Source organism: Solanum verrucosum, unplaced genomic scaffold (genome assembly GCF_900185275.1).
Source record: "Solanum verrucosum unplaced genomic scaffold, falcon-dt-bn FXZP01000121.1, whole genome shotgun sequence".
Lineage (NCBI taxonomy): Eukaryota > Viridiplantae > Streptophyta > Magnoliopsida > Solanales > Solanaceae > Solanum > Solanum verrucosum.
The window spans coordinates 1,512,097-1,534,000 of NW_026020509.1; the positions used below are offsets into that span (position 1 = coordinate 1,512,097).

Genomic DNA, 21,904 nt, shown 5'->3' on the forward strand with positions numbered 1-21,904 from the left:
GGAGTGAAAGAGTTAATTAAGCAGATAATTAATCAATCCTAGTTTTAAGATATGTGGCTATCTAATAATCTAATTGTATCTTCAAACAGAGGCGTATCCAGGATTTTGAGATGATGGGTGCACTATTATAAGAAGGTTGATCTATGATATATATTAGATCGGTTCAACGTTTAGATTTTTCCTACTGAAAATTGTTAAAATTTTAAAATTATAGGTCTAAAATTAATTCTAATATATATATGTGTGTGTGTGTGTGTGTTGAATTAATAAAATGCAACAAGTGCTACCAATTACCACTTAGAGAAGTGTTATATGATTTTATAAAGAAAAATAAAATAAGATAAAAATAAAATTCAAATTTCTAACCTCGCGGAGAGAGGTGCACCAATCATAATCACATTATGTGATACTCCGAGTGTGGGTTCACACATCTATATTTCAATATTTTTAAAAAATATAACACTACTATATATGATCTCGGGAGGGAATCATGGGTTCACGTGAACTCGGTGACCCCCCCTTAGATATGTCTTTGTCTTCAAATAATATATTAATATATGGTATAAAATATTAAAAGTGGTAATATATGTAATTGTTTGAAAGTAAAGATAATATTAGTATATATAGTAGTGATGTATGTCTAATAAGGTAGTTTATCCTATACTATATTTATATATATATTTGATATGAAATATAGACTATTTATAAATGATATACATATTTCGTAAGCTAATTGAATATTAGGACTGTAATTTTTATGTATGAAGGATATGTACATTATGGTTTTTCGTACTGGTATAATATAAGTACAAGCAATATTTATTCAAAATTATTTTTCATAAAGAAATATGAATATGATTTTTTCATTTTTCTCACTTATGAATGAAAACATTTTCCTTACATTATCTTATTTAGTTTCATATCACTTGCGCCGACCTACATATTTTTTGGAGTGACAAGTAATTTTACGCTTATATTCTTAAAATAACATGAATTTGTGTACATAAAATTCCACAATTTAAGGCTAGAAAAGTATATGTTTAGCATATCAAAGTCTTAATCAGCAATATTACAATATGCAACTAAACTTGAATCACATTCCTATCTTAGTATAGTAAATCAAGAATTTCATGAAATCAAGATCAGCATAAGTCGAAAATCGTTCCTTGTCATTTCAGGATTTTCCACTTGTCATTAGACCATTCTTGAAGAAATCTCAACGCATGAGAAGTGTATGCAATGTTATCTCCAGTTGTAGGGAAATAGACATAGTACTCTTCTCCAATTATCCCACTAATAAATCCAAACCACCATCCATCATTGGAAAACACATCAACCTTATCGTATAGACGGAATGTGTTTCCTGACATTGTTTCAAGCTGATAAGGTGGAACAGGGCGGACCTCGCCTATAGTGACAAGCTCTTCTAGAGGTGCAGACTTATCATCAGTCAACAGAGTTTTGTACTTGATTTTGTAATGATAAGCGGCCTCGATAGAAACAATAGTTGCTTCGTAGTAAGAACCTATGAAGCCTATTTCGTGACTTGCCACTTCAACTTCATCGTCCTTTTGGAATAGTTTTGTTATTTGTTGTGTCTTCATTGCTATCGAATCTATTTCCTTTGAGAGCTTTTCAATTTTTGATTGGTGGCGTTGCTCTGAATTGTTTACTGACACATTGGTTGGGGCCATTTTGAGAGTAGTAGTGAAGATTGGTTCAATTGAATGAAAAGTGAGGAACTATGAGGCTTTGCAAGTGAATTTATAGGCAGAGAATTATGTTACCTTTGGTAATTAAGAATGGAGATTATTTTCCTATTTTCTTTTGCTTTCCATTTATGATAGTTTACTTCATAACTATGTAGTTTTACCAAAATATCGTTGAACTTACGAGTTTTAGCAAAAAGTCATTCAACTTAAATTAGTTTTACCAAATTAAAAAACGTTCAACTTACGAGTTTTAGCAAAAAGTCATTCAACTTAAATTAGTTTTACCAAAATAAAAAACGTTCAACTTACGAGTTTTAGCAAAAAGTCATTCAACTTAAATTAGTTTTACCAAATTAAAAAACGTTCAACTTACGAGTTTTAGCAAAAAGTCATTCAACTTAAATTAGTTTTACCAAATTAAAAAACGTACAACTTACGAGTTTTAGAAAAAAGTCATTCAACTTAAATTAGTTTTAAACGTTCAACTTACGAGTTGTAGCAAAATATCGTTCAACTTACTAGTTTTATCAAAAAATCGTTCAACTTAAACTAGTTTTATAAAAAAAATAGTTCAACTTACTAGTTTTATCAAAAAATCGGTCAACCTAAACTAGTTTTATCAAAAAAATCGTTCAACTTGCACTAGTTTTATCAAACAAATCGTTCAGCTTACGCTAGTTTTATCAAAAAATCATTCAACTTGCACTAGTTTTATCAAAGAATCGTTCAACTTACTAGTTTCATCAAAAAATTGTTCAACTTATTAATTTTATCAAAAAATCATTCAACTTATTACTAATTTTATCAAAAAATCGTTCAACTTGCACTAGTTTTATCAAAAAAGCATTCAACTTACTAGTTTTATCAAAAAATTGTTCAACTTACTAGTTTTATCAAAAAATCATTCAACTTATTACTAGTTCTATCAAAAAGTCGTTCAACTTACTAGTTTCACCAAAATACCGTGCAACTTAAACTACGCTTATCAAAAAATCTTTCAACTTACTAGTTTCACCAAAATATCTTGTAACTTAAACTAGGCTTATCAAAAAATCTTTCAACTTACTAGTTTCACCAAAAAATCGTTCAACTTATACTAGTTTTACCAAAAAAAGTCATTCAACTTATACTAGTTTTACCAAAAAAGTCGTGTAACTTAAACTAGTTTTATCAAAAAGTCATTCAACTTACTAGTTTTACCAAAAAAATGTTTAACTTAAACTAGTTTTATCAAAAGGTCGTTCAACTTACTAGTTTTACCAAATAATCGTTCAAATTACTAGTTTTACCAAAAAGTCGTTCAACGTAACTTAAACTAGTTTTACCAAAAAGTCGTTCAACGTAACTTAAACTAGTTTTACCAAAAAGTCGTTCAACGTAACTTAAACTAGTTTTACCAAAAAGTCGTTCAACGTAACTTAAACTAGTTTTACCAAAAAATCGTTCAACGTAACTTAAACTAGTTTTACCAAAAAATTGTTCAACGTAACTTAAACTAGTTTTATCACAAAGTCGTTCAACATAACTTAAACTAGTTTTACCAAAAAATTACTATGACCAAAAAACTAAAGAGACAATTATATAATCTCCTCAAGTTTGATTTGTAATACTTCCTTCCTTTATGATTGATGATATGCTTATCTTTCTCATTCTTATAAACTTTAATGACTTGGCTACATAATTTGTTATAGTTAAGTGAAAACGTCATGGAGTTCTTACTTCTGGGAATTGGGATGGTTTCTACGAAATTGATGGTCTTCACCTTAAAACAAATTACTCCCTCTGCCCCAGTATAATTATAACTTTAGTTTCATTTTTTCAAGTTAATTAAAGAAAAAATAATTCTAAGGTGTAGTTTATTTGATAAAAGTAGAGTGACTTTTTCTTCAATAATACTTATTTAATTGGTTTTTCAGTTGAGTTAGGAGTAATAATAAATCTTACATAAATTTCGCTGTTTTTGTTGCACTTGGACGAGTTTAGAATTGGAGATTGCATAGTTAGCGAAATTGTGTGACTTGCCAATATATTACTAATATGTACTCCCACATCGGATATGCAACACATAAGCTCTGGCGTTATAACCTTCTATTCACTAACAATGGTCACGACCTTACTTGAACAGGATCTGTTCTATAGGCTCGTACCACTGTATCCTTGATTTCTAAGGAGACAGGAAACCAAGTCCGGTTGATGAAGCATGACCATGTGACCAGAGCGTGATTAACAGCTAACCATGGCTCCTCGAGCTGTGGTTGCAGTAGATGATCGTTCTTAGACCTGATCTCAGGCCTAAGATTGTCTCATGGCTGTCTGACAGACTCCATTCTTTTTGTACGAGACCTAATTGGAAGCCAAAAATGGTTTCCAGTTTTCTTCATCTGTCTATTTAGGAAACTTTGGGTCTGTTTGCAAGTCTAAGAAGGCTCACAGCTGTCTTACAAACTTTCTAATGTATCAAACGAAGAACAGAATGATTATTTTGGCTAATTCAAGATTCAGCCAGCCTATGGATATCGTCAATTTGAATCATAAAAGAGTTGTTGAAACGTAGTATAAACTAAAATAAAAGAGAAATCGTGAATGATACTACCATGTTTGTCAAGGTCAGTACAGCCAGTAAGTATATGTACATAAGCTGTTTCTTCGAGGTGAACCAAAAGGACATAATAAATGTTCCCACATCGGCAGTTCAACACATAAGCTCTAGTTTTATGAGCTTCATACCAGGAGCACATCCGCTTTCAAGCCTGTCGGACAGACTTTCCCTTCTTTTTTTTGTTTGGAAGCTTATCTGCCTAGCATTGTTGTAACAAAGATCACAACTATTGTCCACTTGCACATAAGTTGTTCGTGTGATGTTCAATTTTAAGATGAAAATTATTTTAAAACATACAAATATCTTTTTCACTTAAAAGGGAATTTTATAACCAATAATATAGAAAAGAAAGTATTATAATTACTATTTGAGATAGGTAACTCTATCCTATAAATTTTAGATATGATTATCTAAAAAATTATTTATAGCTATGTCATTTTATATGAAAGTTTATTTATACATTATAGAAAAAATGACTATAACCTGAAAAAACATGATAGCATAAAATATAAATATCATTACACCAATTAAAAAATAACGCCCCAGGCAGGCATATAATTGTAAGACTTACGCCCTATAGATGTCCGCCTTTAATTTGCGCCCCGGAGCATTTTTTATACAACCCGCTCCGAGAATCACCCTGAAAACGTTTTTGAAAACACTGTTCACAAATATTTGACTTCGCGCTTATTGATTGATCTCAATCTCAACTAGCACTTCACTGAGGTATTGTGTGATGGAACACTTTCAGTTTTAGTACATTTTAGTTCTACATGATCTATATGTTTTGATCCTTCTAAGTTTGGGAAGTGTCGATTCTGGAGTAATACATCATAAGATAAGGAATGAGAGAAAAATCAAATAATTGCAACCACTAGAAAATCAAAATCTTTATGAGCATATGTAACAATTTCGCCACAAAAATTGAATTGACATAAAACGAATGATAAATAATTTCCTGAATTCAAGATCAGCACAAGTCGAAAATCCTTCCTTGTCATGACATGAGAGATATCCACCCGCATTTACACCATTCTTGATGAAATCTCAACACATGAGAAGGGTATGCAATGTTATCTTCAGTTGTTGGGAAATAGACATAGTACTCTTCTCCACTTTTCCCACTGATACATCCAAACCACCATCCATCATTGGCATACACATCAACAATATCGTATACACGGAATCCTTTTTCTGACATTGTTTCATCTTGATGAGGTGGAATAGGACGGACCTCGCCTGCAGTGACCACCTCCTCCAGCAGTTCAGACTCATCATCAGTCAACATAGTCTTGTACTTGACGATGTAATGATTAGCGTCAAGCTTAGAAAGAATAGTTGCTGTGTAGTAAGAGCCTACGAATCCATCTTCGTGACTTGCCACTTCAACTTCATCACCCTTTTCGAATTCTTTTGTTATATTTTGTTTCTTTGATGTTATTGATTTTATTGACGTTGAGATCTCTGCCATTCTTGATTGATGGCGTTGCTCTTTAGTAACTCTCACTCTGATTCGGGCCATTATTGCGGACTCTACTGGAGATTGATTGTCTCGAATGAAAAACTGAGAAACTATTAGGCTTTGCTACTGAATTTATTGTTGGCAGAGAATTCTGTTTCCTTCGGTTCTTATTGGGGTTTAAAAGTGGTGAATGGAAAATGAAGGGTTGTCATTTTTCTGGAAAGTTGTGATTATTCGGAAGAGTTGTGATTTTTCCAAAAGATTGTGACTTACTCAAAAGGTTGTAATATTTCTGAAAGATTGTGACTTTTCCAAAGTGATAGAGGAGTTTTCCTCATTTTTGGGATTTGAATTGAATGAATGATTTTTCTTCTTCTTCTGCATATGCATATATTTTCTTACACACAAAGTCGAGTCTTTGTGTGATTTTGTTGTGACTAAAGTTTGAGGTGTCCCTGCTTCTTTAACAAATATATATGTTTTATCCCTTTCTTAACGACACAATGAATTATGTGGTCTCGGATATTATTTCTTTTCTTCTTAAAAGGATTTCTGGTTTACTACTTTGAACACAGTTACTAACCGTTCTTCCTACTGGGAATTGGTTTGATTTAACCTTATTGTATAATTATTTTTCTATAATGAATCAAAAATCAGCGAAGCTTTTGTTGCACTAGAGACTTGGAGATTGCGCACTGTAGTCAGCGACACTCCATCAGGGGCCAACATATTGTTCCCACATCGGCAGTGCAATACAGAAGGTCCAGCTTTATGAGGCTTCTTACCAGTTTCGTATGTCACGACCTTACTTGAACAGGATCTGTTCTATAGGCTCGTACCACTGTATCCTTGATTTCTAAGGAGACAGGAAACCAAATCTGGTTGATGAAGCATGGCCATGTGACCAGAGCGTGATTAACAGCCACCCATGGCTCCTCGAGCTGTGGTTGCAGTAGATGATCGTTCTTAGACCTGATCTCAGGCTTGAGATGGTCTCATGGCTGTCTGACAGATTATAATTCTTTTTGCCCATTTGAGTGCTTAGCCGGTATTTTTCAGTCCCGGAATCTTTCAATGTCTTGGTAATTAATCATTTGCAACTTGTGAAAAAGATATTTGCTTGTATTATATTTGTATGTTTAACCTAATATACATCATGAATTGAAAATCTGCTAAGGGGTCAATGTCTAGCTTTAACCCCATTATAATGGTGATTTGTGATTAAAATTGATATTAATAAAGAGATAAGTGTCAAAAACACACTTAAACTATATCCTTTTTTTGAGTTTCATACCTAAACTTTCACTTTTTAGTTTGAAAAACACACATCTCTCTTTTATATCACTCTCATCATGGTGTGTATAATACACTCTCTCTTTTATTTTAAAGAATTTCCACATCACACTCCACATGAACAAAACATTCAACCTTGACAAAAAATAAATAAATTATTAGTAGTAGTTAAAATTAAAAATTAAAAAATTATTATCCAAACAAATAATATTTCTTTTATAAAATAAAATGTAAAATATTTTTCTTACCCCACTCCATCACTTCCTCACCCCCCCACCCCCCACCCCCGGCCATTTTTTTTATTTTTTTTTAAAATTTCTTTTATAAAAGTATTTAATTTTTTACTTCATCTCCTCCCCCTCCCCCTCCCCCTCAAATACTAATTTAGATATTATTTTATTTTTTTAAAAAAATAATTCTACCCACCCCACCTAACCCTCCGCTTCCAAATTTTTTTCTCCTTGTTAGATATATACATATCGAAAATATTTTTTACTCGCCGCTGCAAGATTTTTTTAATTTTTTTGTTTATTTATGTTATATTCGGTACACTAGTAGAATATTTTTTTTCTAAAAATATATGTATGAACATATCTAACACAAAATGAGAAAATATAAAAAAAATAAAAATTAGGAGCGGAGGGTTAAATAGGATGGGGTAAAATTTTTATTTTTTTAAAATAAAATAATATCAAATTATTAGTTTTTTTTTTTTGGGGGGGGGGGGGGAGAATGAGTGGGTGGTGTTTTTTGGGAGGGAGGGGAGGGTGAAGTATGAATTTTTTAAACATATTTTATAAAATAATTTTTTTTAAAAAGGGATGGGGTTGTCGGGGTGAGGGGGGTACATGGAGGAGGTGGGGTAAGAAAAATAATTTTTATTTTTATTTTTATGGATAGTAATATTTTAATCTTTAATTTTTAATTAATATTAATAATTTATTTAATTTTTGTCAAGATGGAATATTTTATCCATGTTGAATGTCATGTGTCAAGGTTTTTTCAAATAAAAAAGAGAGTGCATTACACACACCACTGAGGTATGTTTCTCAAACTAAAAAATGATAGTTTGGGTATAAAACTCACACTCCAATAGATTAGATATGAAACTAAAAAAAAAAAAAAATTTAGGTGTATTTTTCACACTTATCTCATTAATAAATTTACATCACAAAAAACTCAACATAAGAAAGATTTAATGAAACTAGTAACTCTTTCTTTTCTTTGGAGTTTCCAATACTTATCCCTGAATGAGCATGTAGAGAAAGTCAAGTCAACTACTGCGTATTGGATATTCCAGCCACTTGTGAATTGTGATCAAGTTGCTCCTCAACTCAATCATAAATGAACTTTTCTTATAATCATGTCCGAACTAATTTGGATACACCTCGACTATTTTATCATGCATCTTTCATGAAACATGTAACTCTATCCGCTAAGACTTTAGCCGATGAAAAAAAATTCTAATGAACTTTTTTTGCTTCTATTGAGATTTTTTTTTCTTTTACCCCTCCTAAGTCCTAGGAGCTCCTACTTTTTTGCTATCTTAATGACTCGAATCCACAACTATTTGAGCAACCTACTACTGCATCACGTTGGTGGCTTCTGGGTCCAACTCAGAATACTTAAATGTCATATGGAATTAAAATAGACCATCTAATTTATTGCAGGTGAAGTAGAGAATTCCAGGTTAGGATGTGTAATAAACTAGGTCAACACTCGCTCATTTTTTATATTTTATTTTTTTAGAAAGGTAACTATATCACTTGCACACTATAACCCATAATTCGTTTTTCTTTCCTTCTAACAACATTATATCTGAAATTGAATATGCTTTTAATGTATCATAATCTTATGAAGAAACTAGAGAGTACCAACATGGGTTATTGAGCAGTTGTGAGACTGTTTCAACCTTAATCAGAGTTTTTGGGTTCGAACCCTCGGTACGGAGAAAATTTTGTTGGGAGCGCCACCTCCGAATGGGACAGTGCACAATCCGAATTTAGTTGGGGCTCCAATGTGGGCTCCGGACACCGGGTGGGAAAAAAAAAACCTAGAGAGCCACCAACCATAACCCCCCCTCCCCACAGACACACAATGAAAACTTGAAGTAAACATCCTATGAGAATTGGTCAAAGAAGAACCAATCAATGCTGTTTGCATTACTGCACACGTCCCAATCAGTGACACAAACCGTGTTGGGTATAGACTTAATCCCATAAATTCCAAAAGTCAACTGGTTGCCACTCTGTCTTAGCTACAGTTCATCCCCTAATCACCTCCTTTTTATAACAATTAATTCTCCAAATCAGAACAGTAAAGAGGGAAAAAATAGGAGAAAAGAGGCAAGAAGATGGGAAGGGTGAAACTGAACAATGATCCAACTTCAAGCCTAAAGCACTTTAGTCATCCACATGAATTGGAGTTATGCACCCAACTCCAAGATCTAAGCCCTTGTTCAGGATGCAGACTTCCACCATCAGGCCAAATGTACATATGTAGGCCTTGCAACTTCACTCTTCATTTAAGCTGTGCTAAATTCCCACAGCTGATTACTCACCCCTCTCATCCGAACCACCCTCTCAACCTCCTCCCAACGTCCAAATACCCCGGTGGCCAGTTCAATTGTGATGCCTGTAAACGCCATGGAACCGGCTTTAGCTACCATTGCAGTTATTGTGAGTTTGATCTCCATGTGATTTGTGCATCTAAACCCCTCAAAATCACACACGAACTGCACCAATGCTCGCTTGAACTCACCTTCAAGAATCCTTATGCTAATGCCAAAGGCTTCTCTTGTGATGTATGCCGCAAGATTGGAGTCAAGCAGTGGCTTTATAGATGTCCTGCTTGTGAGTTTGATGTTCATTTGGATTGTTTAACTTCTGCCCCTAGGCAGGAAGCTTCACAGTCAACTACCCTCCAGCACCACCATTCATTCCCAGGGGCTCCTAACCAATTCCAGCAGGCTACTGTGGGTAGACAAGCAAGGTCACAGCATTTGATGCATGCCGCAAGCACAGGTGCAATAACTAACAACCATGCTCTACAGCCTACAGTATTTCAAGGACAAGCGAGGCCAAACCAGCTGTTTCATAGTGCTAGTACAAGTGCAGTTCCGCAGCAACAGTTCCTACAACCTCCTATAACTCAAGGACAAGCAAGGCCAAACCAGTTGTTTCATAGTGCTAGTACAAGTGCAGTTCCACAGCAACAGTTCCTGCAACCTACTATGATTCAAGGACAAGTGAGGCCAAACCAGTATATGCAGACTCCAGGATTCGGGAATAATTTAATGAATGCTGCAATACAAGGACTTGTAGAAGGTGCAGCTCAACAGGCTGGTCAGACTTTCATGCAGGGGATCATAGGTGGTGGTGACAATAATGGTGGAAATGAAGGATCATCAATCCTGGGAGGCATTTTTGGTGACTCGTCAGACACGCAATACTAGATTACATATATTATTTATTTCCATTTTACTTGTCTGAGTATAACAGGTTAGGTTCGGGGTCAAATATAAAACTCCGCAAGGGATCACTCTTTGGTGGGGTTGTTTTGGTTGAAAAGTAGATATATGCTTTTGCATCTTGGTGTTTGGGTTGTATGCTATAATTAATTTGTCAAAATCAGAGCCTTTGGCTTAAACTATGCAATATTGCACAAGTAATAAGTCCTATTAAGAATGGTTATATGTTATTGATTCTACTATATTGAGATTTCTCATTCATTATTCAGAATCAAGGTGATTACTGAGAATGGAAGGAGGCAAATGTGAAAAATCCTCCACCATTTCCTCTTTTTGTTAAGATGGATGATCCTAACTCAACATCATTTAATAGTCAAAAGCTAGGGGTTCATGGTCAGAGATACGGCTTTATAGAACTATAAACTTTTTAAATCATAACATTCCATGGAGAGGTTACCATGATTCTAGCAAATTATATAACAATCTGAATAATATTATGCTTTTTTACATATCAATAGTGTAAAGACATCTGCATTGAAGAAAACCAATTGCAGTACTAGTGTTAAGACACGAAACAGAGTGAAAAAGGAGGGAAGTGGGCAGGGCATTAACCATTGACATGTTTGAATCATATCTACGTTGCGATATATCCAGGATAAAAAAACCTGTATCCAACTAAAACAGAACGAAGAAGACAGCACAACTATGTATGGAGCATCTTATCCACATACTTAAAGCAGCAAAGAGCAAAAGGAAACTATACTATTTCAGAAATTTGAGAACGACTACATCGAGGAAACTAAAAAATGAGATGTATTCCTATTTGGTAGAATCTTTGTAGCCAAGTTAAATCAGCTTTGATGAAGTGAACATAGCCTTTTCAACAGACTTGTTTTTGCGTAGACTTTCGTGAAGTTCTCTTCATCCCAACCTTGTATTTTACTACCTGTCCTTTCCCAGGAAGGTGAAGTAGTTCAAATTACAGGAATCTTCTAGCTGATAATTTGTGGCAGTCATAATTTGAGGTTCAGGAAAAAAAACAGAACTTGGAAGAAACCGAAACAGATTTCACCATTCAGGTACAATTTTGACTGGAAGAAAATTGACACCATCCTCAATGATTGGGAACATAGTTAAGAATGATCACTTGCAAATTAAGTTGGTTTAATACAAAATTTCAGGAGCAGTTATAAACTATACGTATGGGGAATCAACAAAATGAGAGGAGAAGCCAGAAAAGAAAATACAACATTTGCCTGCTAGTTTAAATGTCTGTAATCAGGAGGCAGCTTCCTTAGCTTCTTCTGCTGCCTCCTCCTCTCGTAGCTTCTTCAAAGAGGGGGGTGGTCTAGGGACAATGCTTTTCTTCCATTTCCGGTCGAGCTTCCTGGATATCCTCTTGTTAATCCCTTCTTCAACCTCTCTCTCCCGTTTAACTGTAAGCATCCTTGCAATCTAGCACATTATGTAAATCACGTCAAAGTGAAGTAAAATAAAACCAAGAAGTAAATACATGAAGAAAAAGAACCTGCAATTTCTGAAGGGAAATGGGAAAATGAACATGATTATACACAGTGTTATCAAAAGTGAGATATCAGTTGTTTAGTACTGCCTCTTCAGAAGAGACTCGTTGGCGAGGAAAAGTAAACCTTATTAGCGCACAAATGATTGCAATACATTATAAAAGGTGTTATCTATATATACACACACATACAACCATAAGAGGCAAATAGTCTATCAAAACAAGCACCGGATATGTGAATAATGCTAAAACAAAGAACAGGAAAGAATCATAATACATATTGATAAAAGCATTTAAGACAAGTTTTGAACAACATTCAAACCACTTTAAGCTGGTTAAGCTGCTATTGTAGCGTCTGCTCATACTGAATAAATCACTATAGTCAATTAAAGAGAATCGGTTATGGGATTGATTAGACACCTCAGGCATAGACATCAGTATCTCTCAACTATGTCCTTTTTCGCAGTAGACTTTTACTGTGCACTTACTCCTCTTCCTTAATCATACACCCCATCTATTTTCAGTACTTGCTGCAGGATACAAGGAACACTTCCTTCTAAAACTTAAATGTCACAAATTGGATTTTATTTAAGACTCAAATTCACCATTCAAATAAAACTCATCACATATCTCAAGAATCCCGTGTGCGCTAAGCAGCAAAGGTATCTCTGCAGTGTTCCCATAATTAGGAACTGTTTCATTCTTCACACAGATATGCACCTAAATCTAATAATTGGAATGAGGTGACATTAAAAACAGTAGAGTGTTGAAAACTTCACAATTACTACTATCATTTAACAGTCAAATTTGCTAATTCCAAAGGTAAGAACTTCATACGCATTAAAAAATTAATATAAATATACAGCAAAAGCAGAGAAAAGAGAGATTACCCTTTTTCGCATTCGCAGAAACTCGCTGGACTTGAACTCATTTCGAGCGGACCTTTGAAGACGAAGCATAAATAGCTCTCCTTTAAGGTCCACAATCTCTTCCTGAAGCTCTTCAGTAGTCTTGGTTCTGATTTCCTTCAATTCCTCTTCCCTCTTCGCCATTTTCACCACCAAAGACGGACAAGAAGGAGGCGGCGCGTTTACTGCACGCGCCTGAATGATTTTAGGAATCTGAATGCCATGGAAGGAGGATTTGGAGAGGTTAATCTTGGAAGTGAAGGTAACACCTGAAGGTGAGGCAATGGAGAGGCTCATCATCCTTTCTCTTCTTCTGCTGCTACAGATAAGGGCTCTTCAGTCTTCATATTGGTAAATATAATATGACAAAATGACAAAAATGATCCCTTATGTTTTAGATAGTTTTAAAGTGATATCTCAAGTATATTTTTTGACAGTTCTGTTCTTTTTAAGTTTCTAGCACATTTGAATTCTATTATGATGATTAAGGGGAAATTACATGGTTAAGCAAATATATACTAATTAATTAATTATTACAGTCATCGTGACCACAATTTGTGATAATTATGTGAGATGAGGTTTTGAGTTTATATAATTTGCATGTTTGTATAATTCAAAATTTATATAATGTAATTAGTATAACTGTTTAAAGTTCAGATGTATGTGTTTGTATGAATTCGTTATTTTGAGTTTGTACAAAAATAGTTCAATTATACTAACGAACCCGTGAATTATACAAACGAGACAGCTTAAACTGTAACTATAGCCTGTAAATATGCAAACTATAGTTATGGAACATAATTAAATTTATTATAATGACTATTTGCTAAAATTTCTCTTTATTAAACGTGACTAGAAATACTAAAAAAAGTCACGTTAAAGTCCAAAATTCACATAATAAATCAAAATGTATCCTTCCGCGCCTAGTTTATTATTAGTATGGTTAAATTATAATATTTATACACATCGATTGTATATGTTGTGTATAATTTATAAATATGTATAATATATTACATAATGAATTGTCGGAGATCGTATCGATTTTTATCCGTTTGCATTTGGGCGTTTTTTAAATAGTGCATAATATTGGAATTTAAACATCTTTATAAAGAATTAGAATTTCAATATAATAGTGAATTACTTAAGATTCGAACTCGAAATTATATATGTATATATATGTATGTATACATATACATATATTATATGTTCATGTGTAGTTAAATTGTATATACTATATATATACATTTTATCTATGTATATATATATAGATGTATATATTATATATGTATATGTATACATCTATATATATATGTATATATATAGATGTATACATATACATATATATACAGATATAATAAATTTACATATACATGTTTTGTATATGTAAATTATATATACATCTATATATATACATAGATAAAATGTATATATATAGTATATATATATATATATATATAGATGTATACATATATATATACATATATATGTATACATATATATATATATATATATATGTATACATATATATGTATATGTAAATTAAAGGAGAGACATCAATTAGATTCACTGATTATAAATATACAGATCAAAAAGAAATAGAGGAAGACTTAGAAGATAATGAATCAACCATTAATATGGAAGGTATGAATATCCAAAATATAAATGAAGAAGACTACGAAGTAGACTTATCAATAGCACAAGCTAAAGAATTACATAAAGAAAATAAAACAACTTTGTTTAAGTGTAAAGGTTGTAAAATGGGAAAAATAGATATCTCTATAGTAGAAACACATTTTAGAGAATGCAAATTCAGAATAGATAATTATGGGTATAGACAAAAAGAAAACACCCAAGAAGAAAGTGATGATGAGACAACACGCAGTATAAAAGAATTCATGGAAACCGCTTCTTCTAGTTCAAGTCCTTTTCAAAAGACAACCCCCATAACACCAGTAGAATATACTATAGGAAACTTACCACGTCATCGGGTATATAGGCAAGACCCGGCAACAGAACCAGAAATGGTTAGACCAATAGGAATAAGAATGCCAATAGAAGCCCCTATCAAGCTTCAAGATGGAGGAGATAGAGGTAAGATACTAAACATAGCAGCTCATGATCCTCAATTATGGAACTCAGTAATAGATGTATGGAAAGGAATAGTAGTAGCAGATTACATACATCATTATAGTGAGACAGATGCAGAAACTATGTATAGATACATGGAAACCTTTTTAGGAGAATCAATCAAAGGAATGTGGGAAGCATACAAGGTAACCTACCCTCAAGAATTCCAAGAACTAGTAAATATGGGACCAAATCCATATAATTTCACTAATAAAATACACAGCCTAATAACAGGAGAAGACCCTAATAGTGGATTGGTAGTATTGCAAAAGAATGCATTAATAAAACTAGAACAACTTAGCATTACAAATTGGAGCCATATCAAAAACTTTCTAAAGGATTATTTTTATTTATGCGCTATAAGCGGCAATGCGTTTGATCAAAGCTTAGGAAAAAAGCTTTTTAATAAACTCCCTGGAGCATTAGGAAGAGAAATAGAAGAAAGATGGAGCAAAAGAGAAGGAGTTATGCAAAATCCAAATGTTAATTGGTCTATCGGACATAAAATACAGCATGTTATGGAAATATTACAGGAAAAGTGTACAAATATACAAATACAAAAACAATTAAAGCAAAATGAGACTGGTTTTTGTAAGAATATATATACAGCACAAAGCTATGATCAAGGTACACCAAATAAGAAATATAGAAGAAAATATCAAAATAACCAAGACTACAGACCAAGGAAAAAATATTATCTACGAAAATCTACGGCAAAAAAGCCTTACCTAAATAAAGATAGACATGTAAGAAAACATAATAATAATAGAATCTATAAAAATAGACTATCTTGTTTTACATGCGGAAGTGAAGAACATCTTGCTAACACTTGTCCAGGAAGAAATAATAGTAGAACGAGAAACTCCCAACTCATAGAAGATTTCCAAGAAACCCTGATAAATGTAGATGAATACATGTCAGATAATGAAAGTATATATTCAGTAATAAGTATAGATGCTTTGGAAGGAAGACAACACGACTCATCTGATTCAGAAGAAGAAACTTTAATAAATGAGATAGGATTAGAAAAATTGGACATCAAGGATTTTACATTTGTCAATCTACATTGTGATCACCAATTTTTAAAAGGGAAAGGTCTAGATAGCCAAAAATGTTTTAATTGTACAGGATATCCCAGTAAAGACAGAAGAGCTAAATGTACGAATTGCTATATAGAAGGATGCCTCATGTGCATCAATAAAATATTTAACATTAAAGTTATAGACCAGACCATAAGCATAAAAGAAAAAACATTAATGTCCCTAGAAAAAAGGATTGATAGTTTAGAAGACAGAATGAATAAATTAGAAAAGGGAAAAGAAAAAGTAGAAGAAGAGGTAGAAGAAAAGGAAGGAATTGAGCTCTTAAATGAAAAAGAGGAATACAAATCGTTTGAAGGATTAATTTGTAATGAAGACAAAAAGATCAATACTATCAAAATATTAACGAGAATAAGAATTCAAAACTATGAAATAGAAACTTTAGCTCTAGTAGACTCAGGGTGTACAAAGAGTATAATAAATAGAAATATCCTGCCTATAGAAATAATAAAGAAATTTTACAATAGCCTCGCAATCCGTTCTTACCAGAATTTCTTGTTTATTAATAATGTATAACTTAAAACTATTTAATCCGTATATAACTGCCAAAAATTTCTGCACTATGCTCTCATATTTCCCTTTTCTTTGTATTTTCCGCTGTGATAAGCGCAAATTTTTTCGTCTTTTTTATCTCCATATTTATTGTTTTTTGTTTTCAAAACTGCTCCACCCTTCGAGACTTCGTCTGTTTCTACTATGGGGTAATCTGTTTCTAGTGGAGGGCTAAATCTGTAATCTTTAACCATTTGTTTGAGTTTTTGTACTATTTTATGTCTTCTACATTAAATGTCTTTTGTCCATGACTTCCTGTTTGAGTATAGGGGTCCTGCTACTTTCCCTAGATCTTTGATGAAACTCCGTGCATAATTTAGTATTCCTAGAAATTTTTGCAAGTCTTTAGTATGTCTAATTTATCAGCATATCTAGAACCTTTTTTGCTATATGGGGTTGTAGTTTTATCTTCCATTTCCAATTTCTACCCCTAGGAATTTTATAAGAGTCTTACATAATTCCATTTTCTTTTTGCTAATATAATCCATTGTCTACGAATAGTTTAAATACCGTTTGAAATGTCCTAGATTTCATTTGTATTATTACTAAAAACAAAATATCGTCTACATAAACTAAAATAAAGTTTTTATAGTCTCTAAATATATTATCCATCTTCTTTGAAAAATTGGAGGGGCTGTTTTTAAACCGAAGGGCATACCAACCATTCGAAATGTCCTTCTGGGCAGGTTAAAGGCTGTCCATTCTATGCTATCTTCATGCATTTTGACTTGCCAATATCCGGACTTACAGTCAAACTACTAAAAAATTTTCTTCCTTGTATTCGATTTATTAGTTCTGATTTGTCTGGCAATTTATATCCATCCATTCTAGTATTGTCATTAAGTCTTTTATAGTTTATTACCATCCTAGCTTTCCTCTTAGTATTTCATTGTGATTCTTACCATAAATGCGGCTGACCTATGTTTTGAAGTTGACCTTCTTATTACCCCTAGATTTAATAATTCTTTTATTTGATCTTCAAATTCCCCTCAGGTCTTCATTCGTGGATTCTATTGAAGCAGTTTTAACCGTATATTCTGGGTTAATAATATCAAGTCTGCAGTTATATGATTGGCTTCCCAGTGCTTCAGGGGTCTTTCTCCAATTATTTCTAGTTTATCTAAGATAGAAATTACTTCGTCTAGGTCTTTCTGGTTTTTTATAACTCCTATATGTGTAATCCTTTCTTAAAATTATAAAGTTCAGTATTTATTTCTATTAAATTATAGTTTTTCTCTATTTGTATATCAGATAAACTTAATTCTAATAATTCAATTTCTTTAATGTCCTCCTCTTCTGTACTAACATGTAATTTAGTACAATTACATTCTCCTTTATTACATTTTGATGTATTTGTATTATTAGTATTCTTAACATACCTTGATTTTGTAGGAACTAGTTCTGTTGTTATGGGAGGTTTGAGTCATATTTTTAGAAAATATTACTCCATCTCTAGTGAGGAGACAACTTCCGTTATTATGTAGTAAGAAATCTAAGCCTAAAACAAAGTCTATCCTAATATTTAAATCTCTAACCCATATTTTTTCTAGTTTATAAGTAGGTTTATAGAAATCTGCACATGTGTTTTAAAAAACTTATTTGAGCATTACTAACATAATGTTTGTATATATTTGAAGATCCGTCCATTTGCATGGCGCTTTGTGGTTCGGAAAATTCCTTTATTATTTCTATAGGCAGGATATTTCTATTTATTATACTCTTTGTACACCCTGAGTCTACTAGAGCTAAAGTTTCTATTTCATAGTTTTGAATTCTTATTCTCGTTAATATTTTGATAGTATTGATCTTTTTGTCTTCATTACAAATTAATCCTTCAAACGATTTGTATTCCTCTTTTCATTTAAGAGCTCAATTCCTTCTTTTCTTCTACCTCTTCTTCTACTTTTTCTTTTCCCTTTTCTAATTTATTCATTCTGTCTTCTAAACTATCAATCCTTTTTTCTAGGGACATTAATGTTTTTTCTTTTACGCTTATGGTCTGGTCTATAACTTTAATGTTAAATATTTTATTGATGCACATGAGGCATCCTTCTATATAGCAATTCGTACATTTAGCTCTTCTGTCTTTGCTGGGATATCCTGTACAATTAAAACATTTTTGGCTATCTAGACCTTTCCCTTTTAAAAATTGGTGATCACAATGTAGATTGACAAATGTAAAATCCTTGATGTCCAATTTTTCTAATCCTATCTCATTTATTAAAGTTTCTTCTTCTGAATCAGATGAGTCGTGTTGTCTTCCTTCTAAAGCATCTATACTTATTACTGAATATATACTTTCATTATCTGACATGTATTCATCTACATTTATCAGTGTTTCTTGGAAATCTTCTATGAGTTGGGAATTTCTCGTTCTACTATTATTTCTTCCTGGACAAGTGTTAGCAAGATGTTCTTCACTTCCGCATGTAAAACAAGATAGTCTATTTTTATAGATTCTATTATTATTATGTTTTCTTACATGTCTATCTTTATTTAGGTAAGGCTTTTTTGCCGTAGATTTTCGTAGATAATATTTTTCCTTGGTCTGTAGTCTTGGTTATTTTGATATTTTCTTCTATATTTCTTATTTGGTGTACCTTGATCATAGCTTTGTGTTGTATATATATTCTTACAAAAACCAGTCTCATTTTGCTTTAATTGTTTTTGTATTTGTATATTTGTACACTTTTCCTGTAATATTTCCATAACATGCTGTATTTTATGTCCGATAGACCAATTAACATTTGGATTTTGCATAACTCCTTCTCTTTTACTCCATCTTTCTTCTATTTCTCTTCCTAATGCTCCAGGGAGTTTATTAAAAAGCTTTTTTCCTAAGCTTTGATCAAACGCATTGCCGCTTATAGCGCATAAATAAAAATAATCCTTTAGAAAGTTTTTGATATGGCTCCAATTTGTAATGCTAAGTTGTTCTAGTTTATTAATGCATTCTTTTGCAATACTACCAATCCACTATTAGGGTCTTCTCCTGTTATTAGGCTGTGTATTTTATTAGTGAAATTATATGGATTTGGTCCCATATTTACTAGTTCTTGGAATTCTTGAGGGTAGGTTACTTTGTATGCTTCCCACATTCCTTTGATTGATTCTCCTAAAAAGGTTTCCATGTATCTATACATAGTTTCTGCATCTGTCTCACTATAATGATGTATGTAATCTGCTACTACTATTCCTTTCCATACATCTATTACTGAGTTCCATAATTGAGGATCATGAGCTGCTATGTTTAGTATCTTACCTCTATCTCCTCCATCTTGAAGCTTGATAGGGGCTTCTATTGGCATTCTTATTCCTATTGGTCTAACCATTTCTGGTTCTGTTGCCGGGTCTTGCCTATATACCCGATGACGTGGTAAGTTTCCTATAGTATATTCTACTGGTGTTATGGGGGTTGTCTTTTGAAAAGGACTTGAATTAGAAGAAGCGGTTTCCATGAATTCTTTTAGACTGCGTGTTGTCTCATCATCACTTTCTTCTTGGGTGTTTTCTTTTTGTCTATACCCATAATTATCTATATATATGTATATATACATATATATATGTATATATACATATATATATGTATATATATATATATATATATATATATATAGATGTATATATGTATATAGATGTATATAGATGTGTGTGTATATATATATATATATATATATACATATATATATATGTAAATTTATTAAATTACATATATATATATATATATATATATATATATATATAGATGTATATATATGTATGTATACATATACATATATTATATGTTGATGTGTAGTTAAATTATATATGTTTAATTAATAAAATCAACCTCAAGAGGTGAGTTTATATTAAAATAATTATATATATATATATATATATATATATATATAAATAAATAACAATATTTTATTTTTTCTCAATAGGTTTTGTGTAAAATAAAAAACAAAAAAAATTATAATACCGACTTCCGTATGTCGGTAAAATTAAATAGTAAAAATAAATTAATATAAAATACCGACCTCATGAGGTCGGTATTTTTTATATTTAATTGAGAAAATAATACCGACATCAAGAGGTCGGTTTTTATTGTAATTCATTAAAAATTCCGACCTCAGGAGGTCGGAATTTTTTCTCAATTAAATATTTCATAATACCGACTTCCGAATGTCGGTAAAAATTAAATAGTATGTAATTAAAATACCGACCTCATGAGGTCGGTATTTTTATTTCGACTATTAATTAAAATCGACATCCGGAGGTCGGTATTTTTATTTCATCTTATTACTTTTAAAAGCGACATCCGGAGGTCGGTTTGCGATTTGCGGGTAAACCAAATTCCGACCTCAAGAAGTCGGAATTTTTCCCAGAAAATGAATTACAATAAAAACCGACCTCTTGATGTCGGTATTATTTTCTATTTTGATTTAATTTTATTTAAATCGTTTTCCGGAGGACCATTTTGTGTTCTTAAAATTTAATGTGATATATATATATATATGTTTAATTAATAAAATCAACCTCACAAGGTGAGTTTATATTAAAATAATTATGTATATATATATGTGTGTGTATATATATATATATAATTTAACTACACATCAACAAAATTTTAATTTAATAAATTTATATATATATATATATATAGATGTATATATATGTATGTATACATATACATATATTATATGTTGATGTGTAGTTAAATTATATATGTTTAATTAATAAAATCAACCTCAAGAGGTGAGTTTATATTAAAATAATTTTATATATATATGCGTTTAAATTAAAAATAAGATGTAAATAAATAAGAGTGAGAATTTAGATTTAAACAAAAGAGGATAGCTTTTGTCAAGATGATGTAAGCTGCGGTTGTAAAATTTGTTGTAAAATCCTACTCAGTACTCCCTCTTCCTGTTTCGTTATCTAGTATTAGTAGTTTTTTGTTGCTGAATCCATGTAATTTCTCCCAAAATTACTTTTTTTTTTTTTTTTTTTTTTTTTTTTTACTGTTCATCTCTTTACCTTACTCCTTTCATCTCTTTTCTTTACCCATTTTCTTAGCACCTGCTTCTTTAACCACACCCTGGGATTCACAGTCCTTTTGGTTTCCTGACCATGGCGGACTTTCAACATCCTTAGGTATTTACAGGTTAATCCATCGGG

At 32.1% G+C, this 21,904-nt stretch overlaps 4 protein-coding genes and 2 non-coding genes across 6 annotated transcripts; 3 read left to right on the plus strand and 3 right to left on the minus strand.

Moving 5' to 3' along the window:
• Positions 1-1,169: 1,169 nt before the first annotated feature.
• LOC125809655 (protein AGENET DOMAIN (AGD)-CONTAINING P1-like) lies at positions 1,170-1,694 on the minus strand. Its single transcript, XM_049489245.1, has one exon. The coding sequence runs from the start codon at positions 1,692-1,694 to the stop codon at positions 1,170-1,172; it is 525 nt and encodes a 174-aa protein (XP_049345202.1).
• Positions 1,695-3,819: 2,125 nt separating this feature from the next.
• LOC125809779 (small nucleolar RNA U3) lies at positions 3,820-4,035 on the plus strand. The gene has a single exon (XR_007441832.1). It is a non-coding gene; the product is annotated as a small nucleolar RNA U3 (small nucleolar RNA).
• Positions 4,036-5,308: 1,273 nt separating this feature from the next.
• On the minus strand, positions 5,309-5,833 carry LOC125809656 (DUF724 domain-containing protein 6-like). Its single transcript, XM_049489246.1, has one exon. The coding sequence runs from the start codon at positions 5,831-5,833 to the stop codon at positions 5,309-5,311; it is 525 nt and encodes a 174-aa protein (XP_049345203.1).
• A 739-nt stretch (positions 5,834-6,572) lies between these two features.
• Positions 6,573-6,788, plus strand: LOC125809776 (small nucleolar RNA U3). Its single transcript, XR_007441829.1, has one exon. It is a non-coding gene; the product is annotated as a small nucleolar RNA U3 (small nucleolar RNA).
• A 2,473-nt stretch (positions 6,789-9,261) lies between these two features.
• On the plus strand, positions 9,262-10,578 carry LOC125809675 (uncharacterized). Its single transcript, XM_049489267.1, has one exon. The coding sequence runs from the start codon at positions 9,420-9,422 to the stop codon at positions 10,518-10,520; it is 1,101 nt and encodes a 366-aa protein (XP_049345224.1). The 5' UTR covers positions 9,262-9,419; the 3' UTR covers positions 10,521-10,578.
• Positions 10,579-11,572: 994 nt separating this feature from the next.
• Positions 11,573-13,301, minus strand: LOC125809726 (50S ribosomal protein L29, chloroplastic-like). The gene is made up of 2 exons (XM_049489322.1): positions 12,948-13,301; positions 11,573-11,990 (listed from the first exon to the last, which is right to left on the minus strand). Exons 1-2 carry the CDS (start codon positions 13,263-13,265, stop codon positions 11,814-11,816), a joined length of 495 nt encoding a protein of 164 aa, XP_049345279.1. The 5' UTR covers positions 13,266-13,301; the 3' UTR covers positions 11,573-11,813.
• Positions 13,302-21,904: the final 8,603 nt, after the last annotated feature.

What these genes read in the sequence shown, in the direction of transcription:
- LOC125809675 (XM_049489267.1), top strand. Translation starts at nt 9,420, where the DNA reads ATGGGAAGGGTGAAACTGAACAATGATCCAACTTCAAGCCTAAAGCAC.
- LOC125809726 (XM_049489322.1), bottom strand. Translation starts at nt 13,265, where the DNA reads ATGATGAGCCTCTCCATTGCCTCACCTTCAGGTGTTACCTTCACTTCC. An exon ending in TTCTGCGAATGCGAAAAAGG is followed by an intron (nt 11,991 to 12,947) that starts GTAATCTCTCTT and finishes ATAATGTGCTAG; the next exon opens with ATTGCAAGGATGCTTACAGT.
- LOC125809655 (XM_049489245.1), bottom strand. Translation starts at nt 1,694, where the DNA reads ATGGCCCCAACCAATGTGTCAGTAAACAATTCAGAGCAACGCCACCAA.
- LOC125809656 (XM_049489246.1), bottom strand. Translation starts at nt 5,833, where the DNA reads ATGGCCCGAATCAGAGTGAGAGTTACTAAAGAGCAACGCCATCAATCA.